The following is a 19,436-nucleotide window of genomic DNA, read 5'->3' on the forward strand; positions in this document are numbered from 1 at the left end:
TTGATGGGCCGAATGGTCTAATTCTGCTCCTGTCACATGAACTTGTGGCTGAGAATTTAGCCTCTTATCGACACTCCCATCAGATGGCCATTAAAAAACGAATGTTTCAAGAATGGTGACATGAAAGCAGGAAGGACTCTGAAGCTGAGTACAACTTGTGTCAAATTAACTCCCAGCCACTGCCTTCTGCACTTTTCCCAATTTTACTGGAGGATGTGGTTTGGTTTTATTCACACAATAGATGTATCGCCAACTTTAGCTTCAGGTACATGCTTGAAGTGGACATGATGGAGATGGCTTCAAGCCAAGCAAATTGGTAAATGGTATAAAAGATAAGGCATTCAGTTTCATTTTGACAATCTGTCCTGATTCACAGACTCGACTGTGGCTTCTTTACTTTATTTTTATGGCCTACTCTCATGGATTCTTTAGAAATAGTCTTCAGGCTCCCAGAGCCCACTCACTGGCCGCAGATTGAAAGCCACAATGATACAGCATCCAGCCGTTTTAATTAAATCCTATCTGCTGATCTCAATCACCCTTCCTGGCCCAGCTGTTGATCTCCTGTGCAAAGAAATACTTTCTGTTAGCTATCCTTCAACTTGGCAAGTAAATGCTGTCCCAGCCAACTCGCCCACATCTTGTGAATGAATACATTTAGAAAACAACTTGTGCAAATTATGACCCTATGACCATTGCCACAACGCCTGATGCATCTGAAAGTATTGGTGTTTACAATTTTTTTGTACTGTATCTCTTTGTGTTCACTTTAAAATATTCCATTTAGTACTGCTTGGGTACTTTTCCCTCATATTTTATTAGGATGCAATATATTTTGGGCCAATTCATTTAATAATCATTTTAATAGATAATTTGGATACATTTTCCTCAGCACCCAAATTTCCATGCAATGAGTGGATCGCCCTCCTGTTGGCGTTTACCTTTCATTGAATTTCCTGTAAGAATATGCTTTGATCAAAAGCCTGGGTTCCCTGTATATCTGTTTGTTTTTGCCACTAAATATAGCAGTGGTACAGAGATATAGATCTGCATGATTGGAGATGTGACTATTCTCACTTCACTCTGCATGCCCGACTCCACATTTTAAGTGAGATGCAAAACTGAGCAAATTGAAATTAAGAGTTGATGAACACCTATTAATGATGATGCCAGAAAAAATGAAGAGAAAATGTTTAATTTCCACAGATGCAGATTATCATTTGCATAAGTGAATGTTGAGAATTGTGTATTGGTTTCTTTGTAACGTACTCCAGTTAATTGTAGCATATATGGTATGAAAATAGGTTTGTTGCATTTTGCTGGTTAGGGTTATTGTAAAACTACTCCCAGCAACTTTGTAGCTAGGACTAAAAGCATTGTGTGGATGGCATTGACTGCTTATAGAAGGGTCTATAGAGAACCAAGAGCTGACTGCATGGCCTTCAGGAGAGAGAATCTCAACCTGAGGCCTCTGTCATCTGCTGGAACACATTCTTACCTTGGCATCTACACAACAGTTTGTAAACCCTCAGTGAGAAAACACCCCTTCGATTTCAACCCTTTATTTTTTTCCGTAGCATCACGAGAATGCAGTGTAGATGGATGTGAAATGTCCCGTTCACCGCTTTCCTCTCTAAATTGATGCACTAATATTGTTCCTTCGCCAGTTGATCTTCAACTGCATGCCAAGAGCTCTGTAATTGTGACCATTAGGCAAATACTACATATTTGAACTATGAAGGGTCTTCACTGAATCTTGCAGCTTTGAATAGAGCCAAGTGTTGCTTTTGTTTTGTTTGACAATGTGGGGTGGGTGGACAAATGGTCTTGTTTATTTTCATCATATTGGCCCTAAAGGAAAAGCGCTGTTGTGGATTTAACACAGCATGTATTCTCCAGTAACAAGTCATACTGAAAAGTTACTGACTTTAGGGAATTAATAGCGACGATCACAATAATTTGCACATTAGTAGAAATCAACAACCTGTAAGAACAGTGTTGAACAGCTCGGTTGTACATCAGTCTGTAGGTCTGAAATAAGCAGCCGAATTAAGAACAATCTACTAATAAATTCATGGTGTCCTGACATGTTAGCGATATTTTGCAATACATGGATTGTAAATCAGTCCAGATTAAAGTGTGTTTACGGAAAAAACAGGCAAACCAGAGCACTGGCAGCCGAAACGAGCTGATCTGTGGTGTTCCACTATTTACAATTGTGATGTGCCTGGGTCTGAGAGTGAGGTGTGGTTTCAGGCTGATCACACACCACTGTTGGATTTAAGGTGAAATAAATCTCTTCTATGCTGGCGAGGTGAAGAACTAGTTGGTTTTAACCTCGTGTTGAATACCGTGGTGGGTGAGGATAAGGGACACTACTTGAGAGCATGGCTGAGGTGAAAGTGCCAGCTATCTGTGAGTTATTGACTCAGATATTTCCTCCCACCTTGGTGTGGTCAGTGGGGCCATCCTGCCTTGAATATTTCACATTTATTTTTACTAAGCCACAGTTTGACATGATTCTAAGCGAATTGAACTGCCAATGTGCCGTGCAGAAGGGAAGGGTGCAGACTTGGTGTTCAGCTTTGCTTGAGTCAGCCATTCTGAGCTAATGGACCAAATAAGATTGATAATAGTCCTTGGTGCTTCTCAGCCTGTGCAGCAGGTGGGTCGGGTAGATGGGCTGGAGCAGCACAGTGTTGGGGCGGAGTGGGGAAATCGAGAGGCAAGACTGTTTTATTGCATATGTCCCAGACGGAACAATGACATTCTTACTTGCAGCAGCACAACAGAATATGTACTCTGAAAACAATATCATAAACAAGAAAAAAAAAGTCCAGAGTGTGTGTGTACGTGCGTGCACATAATAGTGCATAAAGATAAAACCAATGCTCCCAAATCTATGTAGTTCTGTTTATTTGGAGGTTGCAGTGTTTAATAGAGAGGGAGAGAGAGTTCAGAAGGCATTTTAATCCTGTAGGCTCTATAGTGATTTCTGTTCTGTTGCAAATAGATGCCAATAGACCCCATCTTTGTGAGGTCCACCTGCTGATCCAGATGAACTGCTAGATCTGGCATTTTAGCTTGATCCCCTCTCATTTTTTCGGTGACTGCCAACGTCTTATCAGTGTCGCCAAAAGATTTTGAACATTTCAAAATCCAGCGGCGATAAAAAAGTGTTGCAACACTTGAATAAACACCGCGCGCCAATACGTCATCACGCCGCAACTGTTTCAGTGACCCGGTACATCAGTCAATGATGCCGGCAGTCGCTGAACAAATCGTCAAGTGGGGCAGAAGCATTATCTGTCATTCCAGGAGCATGGGGTTATGACAATTATGAGATTCCCTCTGTCTGCTGTTTGCCACACTTGTGGTCATAATGTCATCATAGAAACATAGAAAATAGGTGCAGGAGGAGGCCATTCAGCCCCTCGAGCCAGCACTGCCACTCATCATGATCATGGCTAATCGTCCCACATCATCAAACCCACAAACCCGTGCCTGCCCTCTCCCCATATCCCTTGACTCCACCAGCCCCCAGAGCTCCATCCAACTCTCTCCTAAATCCACAAATAAATGTCACAACTTCCTTTTGGTCATTGGAGACTATCGGCATTTCAAAGGCAATAACTGTACTAATATTCACAGATGGTGCCACATGCTTTAATCCAGCGGCTTCTTGCCTGGGATTTGAGTCTGTGCTGAACTGAGAGCCTCTCAGGTGAAATTTCTACTGAGGGTAGACAGAGGCAAGGATTTTTTTGTTTCCAGTTGTTCTCACTCACTACATAATTCAGTAAAGCAAGTTGTATTCAGGTGTGAGAGAGAGACAAACAATCATTTTCTCGGCATTAATCATTCACCTATTTGATTCCAAAGCAAGATTAATGTCGCTGGAATTATCTTTTGCCAAGAACAAACTGTACTAGCACTCAGAATGAAGCTCATCTGTGAAGTAAAAAAAAACTTTGCATATACGTATAGTCCACCAAACACTGTAACTGTACATGGCAATATTTACAATTTCGCATTCATTTGTATTGCGATCAAATAAATCTGTCCATATTCATCAATATTCTTTCCCTCTCCGGATACTCTTAGAATATTTTGGCCGATTTAGAATTTTGCTCTTTCTATTTAACATTGTGTTTTCGATCTCCCCGACCAGAACTGTTCATTTGTCTCCTCACAGTGTTCAGCTCTTATGATTTTTGTTTGGACAGATCAATAAAGCACAATGGAAGTGGGAACACCCAGCATTCATACATCATTCTAACATTGTTCCAAGATATACTGTTGCTCAAAGAGCTGCCCTCCTTCCTGCTCTTTTGCTTTGTATCTTTGGAGAATAACAAAAACAGCTGGGAAGTGGGCAAGACTGCAACACCAAGATAGGATAGTCATAAACCCCATGAGCGACAGTGCTGGTGACTGTTCCACAAGTTATAAGAGTAGAATTAGACCATTCGGCCCGTCGAGTCTACTCCGCCATTAAATCATGGCTGATCTCTGCCTCCTAATCAGTGAATGACACTGCTGCTGAATGTTGAGAGGGTTGCTATTCGGGATCCAACCCAGATCTAGGTATGATTGCCAGCAGGTGTCTGATGCCCAGCTTCTTGGCATTCTTAGTGCAAATTCCCATGACTGACTTTTAAGGGGCTGTCCCACCTGGGCGACCTAATTGGTGAGTTTAGAAGAGTTTGAAATAATTACATGTTGAAAACCTCCTTTGACTATGTAGAAGACCAGCTTCGACTAGCTCCGACTAACATCAGGAAAATTGGACCACGAATATTGGAGAGTGAAGACGACCTCCTTCGATCTCCCTTTGACTATGATGAAGACTATCTACGACTACCTTCGACTACCCTCGAGTACCTACGTCTAACATGCCGACCTACTGCGACCAAACCTACGAGTAAAAAAAGTTGATTTTTTTCCATGGCGACCTATTTTTATTCGCGGGCATTTTTTAACATATTGAAAAAAACGCCGTGACCTAGCTGAGGCCTCGAGTACGCAGGGACCATTCTCAAGCATGAAGGAGAGTTACGAAGACCTTCTACGACCTCGCGTCGACCATGCTGCAAGTATGAGTCGAGGGCAAACTCGCCAGAACTTGCGGATTAGGTCGCCCAAGTGGGACAGGCCCTTTAGGCTTTAGACTTCACTTAGAGATACAGCACGCAAACAGGCACTTCGCCACACTGAGTCCGTGTCAAGTAGCGATCACCCCGTACACGAGCAATATCCTACACACTAGGAACAATTTACAATTTTTACCGAAGGCAATTAAACTACGAGCCTCTACGTCTTTGGAGTGTGGGAGGAAACTGGAGCACCCAGAGGAAACTCACGTGGTCACAGGGAGAATGTTCAAACCTCTGTACAGACAGTACCCGTAGTCTGGGTCGAACCCGGGTCTCTGGCACTGTAAGGCAGCAATTCTACCGCTGCACCACCATGCCGCCCTTCTTTTCTTGCTTTGTGTTTTGTTTTTGAATTGAGATTCCAACTAGTTAACTGTAGCAGCAGCAGAAGACAGATTAGGTGTCCCAAACCAGATGCATTTGTATGATCATCGCCAGAACATCAACATACCTGTGTGATGCATGGCATTTACTCTTCCATCCTGGGTTACTTTTTTTACTGTAGAATATTGCACGCTACTAAACATCTTGCAAAAAGATGTCGATTAACCTTGGCAGACTGGACCGGACTACATCTTTGTAAAGGGAAATGTCACAATTCTGGCCCTACAGAATTTGAGGTCTGTGAAGATAGTAGTGTAAATCGTTTGAATTCACGTTCCTTTGTCCAGGAAGGAAATACCTGAAATTCGAGTATCGTGCGTGATGTTTCAGCTATTGTTTTAAATGGCTGGAAATTAGAACAATCTGTACCCAGATCTGCAGTCTGAGCTCAGTGAAAGTGACCAGCTGAAAAAAGCATGAAATGGTAGCAATAGTCAAATCACTGACCTCAGTTTGACTGTATCATCTTCCTCTATTAGTTTAGTGAGCGCACTTTTAACTTGAATTCCAGAGTCAACACATTTTCTGTAACAAAATTATACAAATCAACAAAAATTATTACGTTAATTCCAAAGATAGATACAAAAATGCTGTAGTAACTCAGCAGGTCAGGCCACATCTCTGGAGAAAATGGATACGTGATGTTTCGGGTTGGGACCCTTTGTCTGAAAAAGGGTTTTGACCCGAAACACGACCTAGCCATTTTCTCCAAAGATGCTGCCTGACCCGCTGAGTTACTCGAGCATTTTGTGCCTATCTTTGGTATTAACCAGCATCTGCAGTTCATTTCATGACATTATTAATTGTATAGATTATTATAATTCTGGAAACATGAAGCAGAACCACGTGGTTTGCAATAACATTATGCTGAAACAGTGAGGCAACATCCTACCTGGAACGAAACAAAGGTTGGCCGGATCTGGATTGATTTTTCATATTTAATTTTGTGACTGGGGCCATGATTTGGTTGGTTTGGAAGTAGTTTGGAGGGGATTTACACTGTCAGGAGGTTGTACGGTTTGGGGAGCCCAGGTGGGAACCATGACTTGGAGCTTGGGGCAGCCCCTAAATAGTGGAATGAGTAGAAGTTTGTGTTAACAACCATTATTGCTGAAATAAATACCTCATCCAACATCCACCAACAATTTGACAGAAAACCTGAAATGCACATTCCAGTGAAATTAACCTAACATTGTCTTAGATTTATTGAAAGGTGTAGTGATACCTATCAGAATATTTCTGTTCTGCCTTTTAATGGCATGCAGTAGTGTGCAACATTAGATGAGATCTGACATTGTAATTTGAAGAAGGCTGATTGTGGTGATATTATAGAACTGGCACCTATCACAAGTCTAGGAATAAATAACAATTTCAAGGTGAAGGCTTAGGTGAAAGTAATGTTTTAAACTAAACCAAAATGGTAATAATAGTGCAGGAAGGAACTGCAGATGCTGGTTTACACCGGAGATAAACACAAAATGCTGGAGTAACTCAGCGGGTCAGGCAGCATCTCTGGAGAGAAGAAATGGCTGACGTCTTGGGTCGAGACCCTTCTTCAGACTGAGAGCCAGGGGAGAGGGAAACTGGAGATATGAAAAGGTAGAGAAAACAAATGAATGAAAGGTATGCAAAAGGACAAATCAAAGCCAGCAATGATGATCAGGGAAGGTGGGGCCCACAATGGCCCATTGTTGGCTGTGGAGATAGTGATAACAAGCGAAACTAATGAGTGAAACAGTGAAACTAAGCAGAACGACAGTGAAACTAGGGTGGGGGAGGTATGAAGAGAGAGCAAATGAAGGGTTACTTGCAGTTAGAGAAACCAATATTCTGAAGAAGAGTCTTGACCCGAAATGTCACCCATTCCTTATGTCCAGAGATGCTGTCTGACACGCTGAGTTACTACAGCGTTTTGTGTCTATCTTCAATATTCATACTGCTAGGTAAGCTGCCCAAGCGAAATATGGGTGGTGTTCCTCCAAGTTGCATTTGGGCCCCCCTCTGAATGTGGAAGGTCAGTTTGGCAACCGGGAGATCGCAATAGGCCAAGGCGGACTGAGTGTTAATAGTGTTCACTTGTCTTTTGGCAAAGCTGGCAGTTTACCACATGCTCTTTGTACTGTGAAGGAATATCTTTTCACCCGCTGTTCTCTAATTCCTCTTTCCAGAACCTCAGGAACTTTCACAGCCCCAACTCTGCGGGCAGCCCCGGCAATGACAGCTGCCTGTGGGAGCCGAACGCAAGTAACGGAAAGACGTGGACACCTTGCCTTTACGACTCTTCCCCCCAGCCGGGCGCCACCCCCACCTGCAGTCCCGAACCACGGCAGCATGGCGACTTAGAGAAGCCCTCCACCAGCAACGGGGAAACCAGCAGCAAGGAAATGCAAGCGTTTGGAACTGGGAAGCAAAGCTGTGAGAGAGGCGAGAATGATAAAGACTCGTGGAGGAGTGGGGAGGTGGCACAGGATGTATTTCAGCTGGATGGTGAATTGGACATTGAGCAAATAGAAAACAACTAGGCTATCAGGTTCTAGAGTGCTTGAGCAGGTCATCTATACAGTTTGGTGCATTTTTTTAAAATATTTTGAATGGTGCTCCAAAGCACTCTGTGAAAGGTTCATCCTTACCTAGACGTCCATACCTATGTGTTGAATGTGCCAGTGGAAAATCAGGCGGTCACGGTTTAATGGGGCAAACACAATGAGGATGGGAGGTGATAGCTAGTGAACAATGTACAAAAGTTAAAATTGCCCGTGTCCTGAAGGTTAAAGTTGTGCTTAAGAGGGTCACACTGTACATGTTTTTTAATACAAGCTTTATCATAGTTTTATATATATATATATATATATATAATATATATATATATATATATATATATCAGCTGTTTCAATGCAGTGTGGATGACATTTATAAATCCGAACTAGTAGGTGACACTTCCCCACCCACACCATACCAGCTCCAGTAAATGAGTGTCTAACAGAGATGCCAACTTGCCAACCACAAACTGCGATCTCAATGGATTCATGTCACAAGTGCAATCTGTCATCTGCTGCATACTTGCTTACTATTGTTTGATTTGTACTTTATTTTATCTATACCTATCGTTTTTTAAAAACATTTTTTTAACCGTGTTTATTTTGCATATTTCCATTTTCCTCTCGCACACAAACTTTAGTTATCCTTACCTCTGCCACAGCACGTTGAAGCAAAGCTGCTCTGGTTGTGACTGCTGGCAAAACTCTGGCTTGTTTGTACTACTGATGCCTTCACTCCTTTGCTGCAGATTTTGTTTTCTCCCAGAATGGAGTAATGAGCAAAATGTAGGGCTCCTCGCATTATGATTGCATTTGGGATGCAGCGGCTAGCCTCGTTCAGGGAGTCAACTCAGGCACAATGCCGCCTTTTGTACTGACAGTTTCCATAGAGCCACTGGTATCTCTACTATCGATAGGCTCTCCGCCAAATGACTGATGTCTGAACTAGAAACATAGAAAATAGGTGCAGGAGGAGGCCATTCGGCCCCTCGAGTCTGCACCGCCATTCATTGTGATCATGGTTGATCATCCACAATCAGTAATCCGTGCCAGCCTTCTCCCCATATCCCATGATTCCGCTAGTCCCTAGAGCTGTATCTAACTATCTTTTTAATTCATCCAGTGAATTGGCCTCCACTGCCTTCTGTGGCAGAGAATTCCACAAATTCCCAACTCTCTGGGTGAAAATTGTTTTCTCATCTCAGTTTTAAATGGCCTTTCCTTTATTCTGGGAGGTGGTGACAACTTATGACAATAAGGAGAGAGGAGAAGCAGAGTATTAATTGAGTATTAATGCAATTAGTATGATTCAAAAATATCATATTGAGTTGGAGCTACAAATAAGAGTTCTCATATAAATGTACACGTTAAAAATGTACAACTTATGGGAATTGCCCAGATATCCTGCCAAAATCAGGAAAGTTGGCATCACTGCATTTGGACATCCACATTTCTGGTTGTGTCTACTGTAGGCTCAGGGTGTCCATTATGGACTTGTATTATGAACATTTTTAAAAACCCACTCGCCATTGTTAATTTATATTAAAATAGTTCTACACAAGACCAACGTGTTTTTTACTGCAAGGATTATTTTCTATCACTGACATTTAACTTACTATCTCCAATCCCATCCTTTGTGATCATCTTAAATGGAAACTAGTTTTATTGAATATTAAAGATAAAACCAGTGCTTTCGTTTTCAGATAAGGCTGAACACAATAAAAGTGGAAGGAATGAGGCAGGGTGTGGAGAGCTTGCACTTTTGTAAGTGTGACTTTCTTGAGGTATTGCGTTCCCTGGAATAACAGGAATTCCAGGAAAAGCAGCTTGTGGAAGTATTTTAAACCTTTATTTTAAATGTAGACCAAGCAATATTTACGCCTATACAGTACTACCTGCATGTGCTAAAGGAATCTGATGGGAGCACAAAGAAGTGTTTTACGTTAATACCTTGCAAATCATGAAATCCTTTCAAATACATGATGACTCATTCCGCCACAAAATCCAGTGGCTGAATGCATTTTTCAGACCATTAGTAGCACAACAATAATGTAACACACAGCGTAACCTATTTGCCTTACTTCTAAAGCTTACACAGTTAATGCCACAGTTATATGTGGCAAGTCTGGGCATTTTAAACAATGAAATGTATGCTAGCAAATCTGGGTGCATATTCTGTATAAAAGACTGCTTACATACAGCGAAAACATGGGCTACAGTTGCTGAAATGAATTGGAGAACACTACTGCATTTCAGAATGTTTGTAACGGTTTTTAACTTGAAGCAAGACATTTTTGAAGTCTGAAGACGTGTTCTTAATCGGTAATCAGTAAACCTGATTGTTATAAAGTGTGTCTTCAGCAAAACTGTATCACTTCCTGCTGTTTTACATAGGCTGTTCTCAACTTCCAATAAAAAAAACCTGAAGTACAAACTATTTTCCCTTATTATTTAACCACTGTTGTAGACTGATCACATCTCTAAAATTGGGAGAAAAATGATACGATCCAGGCCTCTGTTTTGCTATTCTTAGGATCATAATTATTTACCAACCTTTTTGAGTTTACCAGTGTAAGGCTGGCTATATCAGATCTTTATTTCTCAATTCTCATGGGCTATTATTTGCTGTTACTACTCACCCATTCACTGAGACTACTGATGGTATCCAGCTAAGTGAGCTAGCCTAATCTGGCCAAACGAAAAACGTTTAAGACTGAGATAAATATCTTTTGATTGTTTTTCAGGAAGTTGAATTCCCTCTGGGGGTTTTATTTGGTTTTCAGAGCAAGGAATCAAATAATGCCTTTGTAACAGCAATCAGGATTTTGCGGCCTTTAAATTACGCCAAGAAGCGTAATCAAATGGTATAAATACAGAAAATGTTGGGAACACTTAGCAGGCGAAGCAGCATCTATGGAAAGAGAAATAGAGTTCGCATCTGTTCAAAGATCATAAGGTAAAAAATAATAGGAGCAGAATTAGGCCATTCGGCCCATCAAGTCTACTCCGCCATTCAATCATGGCTGATCCCCTAACCCCATTCTTCTGCCATCTCCTCTTAACCTCATAAAGGTATTTTGTTAGAGCTTGGACAAGGACAACAAATTAGTGCAGAAAAAGTTGGGGAAGCGGGTTGGAGAGGGACGAGGAATTTTGCTGATAGAGTAAGTCAGGGTTGGAGTAACATCGGGCAACCAGAAATGAAATGGAAGCACTGCCCAACCACCTTAATTTTGTAGCTCTTGTTCATTTTCTGGCTCTCTAACTACTTCCATTAACTCCTGAACTGTATGAGGGCCACAACCTTCCCGTGCCAGAGATCCAGGCTCACTCCTGACTTTAAGTGCTTTCTGCGTGCAGTTTGCCCATTAGAGTAAATACAGTGTGGAAACAGGCCCTTTGACCCAACGTGCCCACATGGGCCAACAATGTCCCAGCTACCCTAGTCCCACTTGCCTGCGCTTGTTCTATAACCCGCAAACCTGTCCTATCCATGTACCTGTCTAACTGTTTCTTAAACGATTCTCCCAGCAAATGCGTGAATTTTATCCAGATAGTCCTTTTTCCTCCCACATCCCACGTGGGTTGGTCGGATGAATTGGCCACTAAATTATCCGTATTGTGTGGAATTCTGAGGGTGATGGTGGAAATGCCAGGAGAATAAAACAGTTGGGATTAATGTAAGTGGGTGGACAATGGCGTGCATGGACTGGTACGCCAAAGGTTGTTTACATGCTGTATCTTCCTATAGCTCAGTGAACTGTGCAACTCATTCCCACAGCAACTGCTGTCTCACCAGGTTAATTCCCGGGATGGTGGGACTGACATGATGAAAGAATGGATCGACTATATTCACTGGAATTTAGAAAGATGAGAGGGTGGATCTTATAGAAACATATGAAATTCTTAAGGGATTGGACAGCTAGATGCAGGAAAAATGTTCCTGATGTTGGGGGAGTTCAGAACCAGGGTAAGAATAAAGGAGTAGGCCATTTTGGACTGAGATGAGGAAACACCTTTTCACCCAGAGAGTTGTGAATCTGTGGAATTCTCGGCCACAGAAGGCAGTGGAGGCCAATTCACTGGATGTTTTCATGAGAGAGTTAGATATAGCTCTTTGGGCTAACGGAATCATGGGATATGGGGAGAAAGCAGGAATGGGGGACTAATTTTGGATGATCAGCCTTGATCATGTTGAATGGTAATGCTGGCTCGAAGGGCCGAATGGCCAACTCTGTTTCTATGTTTCTATGTCTATGTTTCACCCTATCACAGATATTCACTTTGCCTCATCCAACCTCCCCCCACCCCATTAACCTTCTCCATAATTTTAACTTGTTTTCTCTCTTTTCCAAAGATAGACACAAAGTGCTAGAGTAACTCAGCAAGTCAGGCAACATCTCTGGAGAAAAAGGATGGGTGACGTTTCGGGTTGGACCCCTTCTTCAAACTAGGCTATTCTCTCTTTTCCAACTGCGATGAAAGATCTTTGACCTGAAATATGAACCATGTTTCTCATTCTGCAGATGTGGCCAAATTTCCAACAATGTCTATTTATATTTTAGATGACCAGTATCTGCAGTAATTTGATTTTTTTTTTGCAATCTGGTAGTCTGTTCACATATGCCTTTGCCCCATTTCAGACCAATCCTTATAACTATAAACTCTGATCTTGGATGTTTGTGTGTGTGTGTTTATTTGTTTGTGTGTTTTCACATCTTCTCGAATGGGATTTGTTTTTACATATTCTGGTAGAGATTTACCCCCTGGAGTCCAAAATCTGCGTACCTGAAAAAATTGTGCTTTATTTCTTGACATTAATAAAAATGTTCACAAATCCGATCAAACTTTGACTTCAAAACGCCTGTTTTTTGACGTGACAATGGATCTGCCTGCCGTCTGCTCGCGCTGCGACTGACATCACCTCCCACCCCTCCCTCCTCCCCCCGTTGTTCAAAAGTCGCTCTTTGGTCGACACTTGCTCGTTCCTCGGCCCGCGCTTACTGCCTCCCTCGAGTCCACATCCGCCCACATCCCTCTCCCTATCTCTGCCCTCTCCCTGTCCCTGGAGCCTGCAGCCTGGAGCAACGGAGTATTGAGTTCGGGAACCAGCCCTCCACTGTAATGACCCCTCCCCACCCCGGGCTCTGGATTGAAGCTGCTGAACACGCAGTCCTTTGGTTGACGCCCTGCCCAGCTGCCCGCTCCCCCCTCCTCCCTCTCTCTCTCCCCCTCCTCCTCTCTCCCCCCTCCTCCTCTCTCCTTCCTCCTCCTCCTCTCCCCCCTCCTCCTCCTGCCCCCCCCCTCCTCCTCTCCCCCCTCCTCCTCCTCTCCCCCCCCTGGCCTCTCTCTCCCCTCTCTCGCCCCCCTCCTCTTGCCCCCCATCTCTCTCCCTCCCCTGGCCTCTCTCCTCCCCCCCCTCTCCCTCCCTAACCCCCTGTCCCCTCCCTTCCCCCCTCTCTCCCCCCCTCTCCTCCTCCCCCCCCTTTTCTCCAATATTAAGGGGGTGGTTGTTGTGTGCGTGTGGGGGGTGGTTAGTGTGTATGTGGGGGTGGCTGGTGGTTAGTGTGTGTGTGACGCTGCAGGTCACCCCCCCCCCCCCACCGCAACCGCGCGTTGAGGGGATGGGACCCAACGGGTCCCCCTTGGTCTAGTAAGACTTAATTTTATTATATCCAACTATATCAATAAAACTTTGGTTAACAGATGCAAATTTCTACAGCCTTGAGACGTTTTGTTGTTTTCCAGGTGAAATAATTGATGAAGATACTGTATATATTCCTAAATTGCAATTAGGAAATCTGGCAGATAATGGCAAAGGATGGTAGAAGGATAGAACCACGTAGCTGAAGATAAATTGTATAAATGCATCTATGAATTAAATGCAATGCCAACATGAAAATTATCAGTTTTCTATGTACCAATTTTAATGCACGTTTTTCAATATTTTCAGATGAGGTTCACCACTGACTGATTAGAAACCAGTGATTAAATAAAGGGGAGCTGCACATAGGTTGAATTTCCGGTGGTATCGAACTTATTCATGCATGGTACCCAACACTAGCATAAACAGAGTGCAGCAAGCTAGAAATCCAGTGCTCGCCCATTTTCATGGTGAAAATCATAGCCCTCCTTAAAAATATACATTTCCTTTCTTGTATTTGTTCTTCATTTGCAGCTCGTTTAGTGACACACCCAGTTGGGAGATGACATGTTTATTTCCTGCTCTCGGATGGGAACTGAAATGTGAGGAACTGTCACAGAAAATGCTCCATTACTGTAGCTGTTACATACTTTTCTTTGATATTCTGACTGGAGTTTCATGTTTCTGTCTTGAGCAAAGTAGATAACTGCAACATTTTATTTGAGGCCACAAGTACTTAAAGCTGGACTGGAACACAAGGCGATCGGGTGGTGAAAATCAGTTTAAATAAGATGCAAACGATTTAATTCTGAATTTAAGGTTTAGTGAGCGTTCCTGATCTTACCCTGTTGCATTTGTATGACTTTCATCGGTTCTGGACACAAAGGAAAAACAACTTTTTCAAACAAAGGGTGGTGGGTGTATGGAACGTGCTGCCAGGGGAGGTAGTTGAGGCAGGTACTATTGCAACGTTTAAGAGACATTTGGACAGGGACATATATAGGACAAGTTTGGAGGGATATGGATCAAACGCAGGCAGGTGGGGCTCATGTAGCTGTGACATGTTGGCTGGTGTGGGCAAGTTGGGTCGAAGGGCCTATTTCTGCACTGTATCACTCGATGACTCGAGAAACTTATAAAGCAGCAAAATGAGCAGTGTGTTTAAAATCAGTAACTAAACTCACCAAGTCCCTTTGCCTCTTGATGGGCAGTGTTTTTTTTTTTTCATTTTTAGGAAGCATAAAAGGATAAGTGATACCAATTATTTTTGGAAAGTTGTGGTTTGGTTATAAAAAGCTGCTAATCAGAAAAGAAAACAGAAAAATGATTCAGAGAAGAGTGAAAGGAACAGACATCGCTGGGATTTTCTGGACAAAGTCTGGGATTTTATAACAAACGAGAGTGTCTCTGTTTTCGCAAATAGATTTGTGTAAAGGGTTCCCACAATATTATTTATTAGTGTATTCAAGCAAAGGAAATCTGATAGCAAAATGTCCCAATATATTTGGTTAAACGTTTTTTTCCCCTGTGTGGAAATTGTCCAACCCACCCTCCCATCAGCCACAGCCAAGCACAAGGATGATGTCAATCTCGGTTAGAAAGTAGGCAGGAGCTATCTGCTCCCAGTTTGTGGGACTGTGATAACACCTGAAGCGATCACTGGGAGGAATATTATTGTGTCAATAGTTTCTTCACACTTTAACACCAATGTAGGTACGTCTCAGTTTGGTTGAAATTGTACCATACGCGAGTACAACCACATGTAGTGCAAAAGGAGAAGAGTGCAGAATATGATGTAAAAGCTACAGAGAATGTGCAGAGAGAAAGTAATTGCAAGGGCTACAATGCATGATGGATTCAGTCGGTGTGGAATTGTGTGGAAACTTTCTCTCTGTCGTTCTGTGGAACAGCACAGCACATAAAGGCACTGCCCTTCCAGACTGTCAACAAACCTTGATCTGCCATTTTTGCCAAGTGTTGAGATTTAACCAAATATAACAGAAAAAAATGACAATAATATTAATTCCTAATCATCATTCATCAAAAAAACCTGCCATTACATACGCTCTGCAACAGTTAGTTTACTTCTGTAATAAAGGTCATCTGCTTTCCTTTTTAAATTAGTGAAAAGTAGGATTAAAATCATATTCAAATCGTGTGGCTTTTGATGCAAATAGATTTTCATTGAATTGCATTCAAGGATACGGCTCTATAATGTCAGCTGTTTGGCAGCTGGTCTAGGTGTGTCCATGACAACTCTGCCTCTCTGGGCTGAGAAAGCTCTGGGCAGAGTGGAGTGGAAATATTTGTTTCACACTGTCAGCTGTAGCATTGGTCCTGGTCAATCCATCACGGAGTTTGTGTGCGAGTTTTTAAATTACAGAACTAAAACTCAGATACCAAATCAGCTACATGTATCCAAAATGACACCAAGACCAACAGATAAAAATGGAACCAAGGGATTATAATGTGAATAAAGAACATACAAATTAGATGTGGGACATTCAACTCCTCAAGTGTGCTTGGCTGTTTCATAGCTGATATTGTAAACACAGATCGACACTAAAAGCTGGAGTAACTCAGCAGGTCAGACGGTATCTCTGGAGAAAAGGAAAATAACTAATTTATTCCCTTTCTCCAGAGATGCTGTCCGACCCGCAGAGTTACTCCAGCTTTTAGTGTCTATCATTGGTTTAAACCAGTTCCTTCTTACACACTCATTGTAACCACAAATCCATATTCCTGTCTATCCACCATAATCTTTCATCCCCCTGCTATCAGGTATTCATTTACCTCTATTTTTATAATATCCAAAGGCTCGGGATCTACTGCCCAAAGAAGAAGAACATTCCAAACACTCACAATCATCTGAGAGATAAACAAACTTGTGGTCCGTCATGTCGCAGACGGGTGGCTCTTTATTTTTAAGCCGTCCTATATTTTCCCACAAGAAGATGATGAAGCCGAGTTTTAGTTAAAAATATAAGAAGATATTAAATTGGTTTCTGGGCTAGCTTACAGCTTATATTTAGTGTCAAATTAGGCTTGCCTTAGGTTGTGGGTGTGTGTGAGATAACATTGTCTCCCAAGTGAAGGAGCTAGAGAGATATCTTTGAAAGTAAGATGCCATAAACCAAATGACCAATGTTTATGGGGGAGGAGGCAATAAAGGAAGAGAGAAATAGACAGTCACATCTTTGTAAACAAATGACCTATGTTTATGAGGGACCAAATGACAGAGGAAGCAGCGAAAAGAGCTAGGGTGGTCTATTTGGAGATAAGGCAAATGGCCAATGTTTTTAGTATATCTTGTACCATGTAAAAAAAAGGTTTGATGTGATGCATTCTGTGGAAACCTTTTCCAGTACCTCTGACCATGACTAATGTCTGTGGAATGTGATAAGGGGACAAAAAAACCCTATTTAAGGCAATGTAATTCTGTTGTTAAGGGAAGGTGGCTGAGGACAGTCAAGTGTCTGTGTTGGTCACTTGACTGGAGTTCTCCCTCCCTTCCATCGGCCGATGTTAAGTAAAGTTTTGAACTGGTCTACCAAACAGTTTGTGTGGTGTCTGTTTATTAAGAAGCGAACCTGGTTTAGTAGTTAAGATAAGTAGCTTTTTCATTGGCGTAGTTATGCAGGCCTCGCTGGGACCACATCAACGGCTGACTGTGCAAGAGGTTGCGGAGGTTGCCGGGATTGGAAGGGAGATAACTGAGCTCTATCGGCCCCCTTGTAAGACCGACTCCCTAGAAACTCCCGGGAACGTCTGTGATCCTTCATCAGAGGTTGAATTGGTTCCCTGCCGAGGTTCTTAGAAACAGACAAAGGTAAGACCAGTTGGGCTTTATATGGGTTTTTTTTTAAAGAAGGGATTGTGTATGTATTTTTAAGACGGAATTGTGTATGTATTTTTAAGATGGAATTGTGTATATTTTTAAGAAGGACTTGAGCGGTTTCTCTTTCTCTTTTTCTCTCTCTGTCTATCTCTCTTTGTTTTCTCTTTTTCTCTCTCTACTAAGGGCTCATCGGCCTCGTTGAGACATCCGTGATTTGTCGGGTTGAGATACGGGGGTTGAGGTGTGCGTCTGGCTTATTGAGACATCCGAAGCGTTGTCGGATTGAGAAATAAGTGGCGTTGTATATTAAAGAATTAAGAAGTCTGCTAGGTTGAGAAACGGGGGTCCCGGTTCGCGGGTCTGCTTCGTTGAGACACCTGGGGCTTATTTTAAGAGTTAAGACGTCTGCCAGGTTGAGAAACGGGGGTCTTGGTTAGCAAGTCGGCTTCGTTGAGACACTTGGGTCGTATATTAAAGAGTTAAAAAAAGTCAGCCAAATTGAGAAACTGGGGTCTCGGGTAGCGAGTCGGCCTGGTTGATATATTTGGAACTATTCGGAATTAAAAAGTCAGCCAAATTGAGAAACTGGGGTCTCATTTAGTGGGTCGGCCTGGTTGATATATTTGGAACGATTCGGAATTAAGAAGTATTTTTTCTCTCTCTTTCTTTCTATCTATCTATGGGGAATGCTCTGGATACCGGTCCAATATATGTGTTATTTGAATCCTAAGTATAATAAGAAATTTAGAATGTTAAGTTACAAGTTGACCAAACGGTTAGGGGATGATGCCTGGCCAGTAGGGGGCACATGGAATGTTGAGACAATTAAATAAGCAGAGGTGTTGATATGGGAAAGGAAGACAGGAAAGAAATGGAAGAAAGGAATTAAAACATGGAAATCAGGAACAGAGGAGAAGCATGAGGAGAGTAGAGTTCGAAGTTGGATGGATACTGCATGTAAGAAGGGGATAGAGTAGGTATGTTACAAAACCTACCTGAATCGTCAATGAGAATCTGCCCAGGCCGTGTGCGTGCTTTTGGCGCTGTTTAGAGGGGGCAGGTTTAAAACGCGATTTTTACTGGGCTGTTGCAGTCGAAAATGTTCAGCCTAGTGAATCATTGACGGAGAATCGCTGGGGGACCCCGTCGCAAAGGGTGTTATTGGTTTTTATGGCCTTGTATGGTGGTTGTAGTAGTTTGGAGGTCATTCTCTAGATCCGCGACCTCTCGCAGTCCCAGGGTTTTATAAAGCAAACAAGTACCGGTATGTACTTTATGTTTACATTAAAAGGGGCTTCTTAAGAACCCTGTAAATAAAGTTTTCTATAGCGAGTAGCTCATTTTGGGCTTTTTATATCCCGCAGTATTTTTCTTCACAGGAACCCACTAGAAAGCCGATTTAAAATAGACTTTAATTTACAGCAATTGAACACTAAATTCCTTCCGTTTGGCTTATAAATTGATGTAAATGAGATTTAAAAATCATGTTTTATTGTGAATTATTTGTGAATATTATTTGTACACTTAGGCTATTTAAAAATGTTAATCATTTATTAAGAAATGGATAGATGTTTAGATCTAGTAATTGAAGTTTGAAATTAGCTACTATTGGGTAACTAACTAATTATATGCTTTCATTTCAGGTCCTCCAAGTAAGATTATTTTATATTTGTTTCAGAATGCTTCAATCTATGATAACTGAAAATTTCATTCAGTTCTCTTAATTTTTAAGAAGGTTATGGGCTTTTGACTGTCCATGATTACAGTTTTTTTGTTATGTCCATAGAAAATCAATAGGGAACAAGATGCTAATTTCCGAGTATGAAAATGGCCATAATTTTTGTATTACTTGAGATATGAAAGTGAATTAGGTATCA

At 42.1% G+C, this 19,436-nt stretch overlaps 1 protein-coding gene across 11 annotated transcripts in view; it reads left to right on the forward strand.

The window, feature by feature from the left end:
• The window catches only part of fam53b (family with sequence similarity 53 member B), a 103,736-nt gene extending 93,225 nt beyond the window's left edge, over window positions 1-10,511 (forward strand). For all 11 annotated transcript variants that reach the window (XM_055646746.1, XM_055646745.1, XM_055646751.1 and 8 more), the window contains one exon: window positions 7,709-10,511. In XM_055646746.1, coding sequence (XP_055502721.1) covers window positions 7,709-8,062 — 354 coding nt within the window. In that variant the 3' untranslated portion in view covers window positions 8,063-10,511. The remainder of the gene's footprint in view (window positions 1-7,708) is intronic.
• The last annotated feature ends 8,925 nt before the right edge of the window (window positions 10,512-19,436 follow it).

The sequence above is a fragment of the Leucoraja erinacea genome, chromosome 15 (assembly GCF_028641065.1).
Source record: "Leucoraja erinacea ecotype New England chromosome 15, Leri_hhj_1, whole genome shotgun sequence".
Taxonomy (NCBI): Eukaryota; Metazoa; Chordata; class Chondrichthyes; order Rajiformes; family Rajidae; genus Leucoraja; species Leucoraja erinaceus.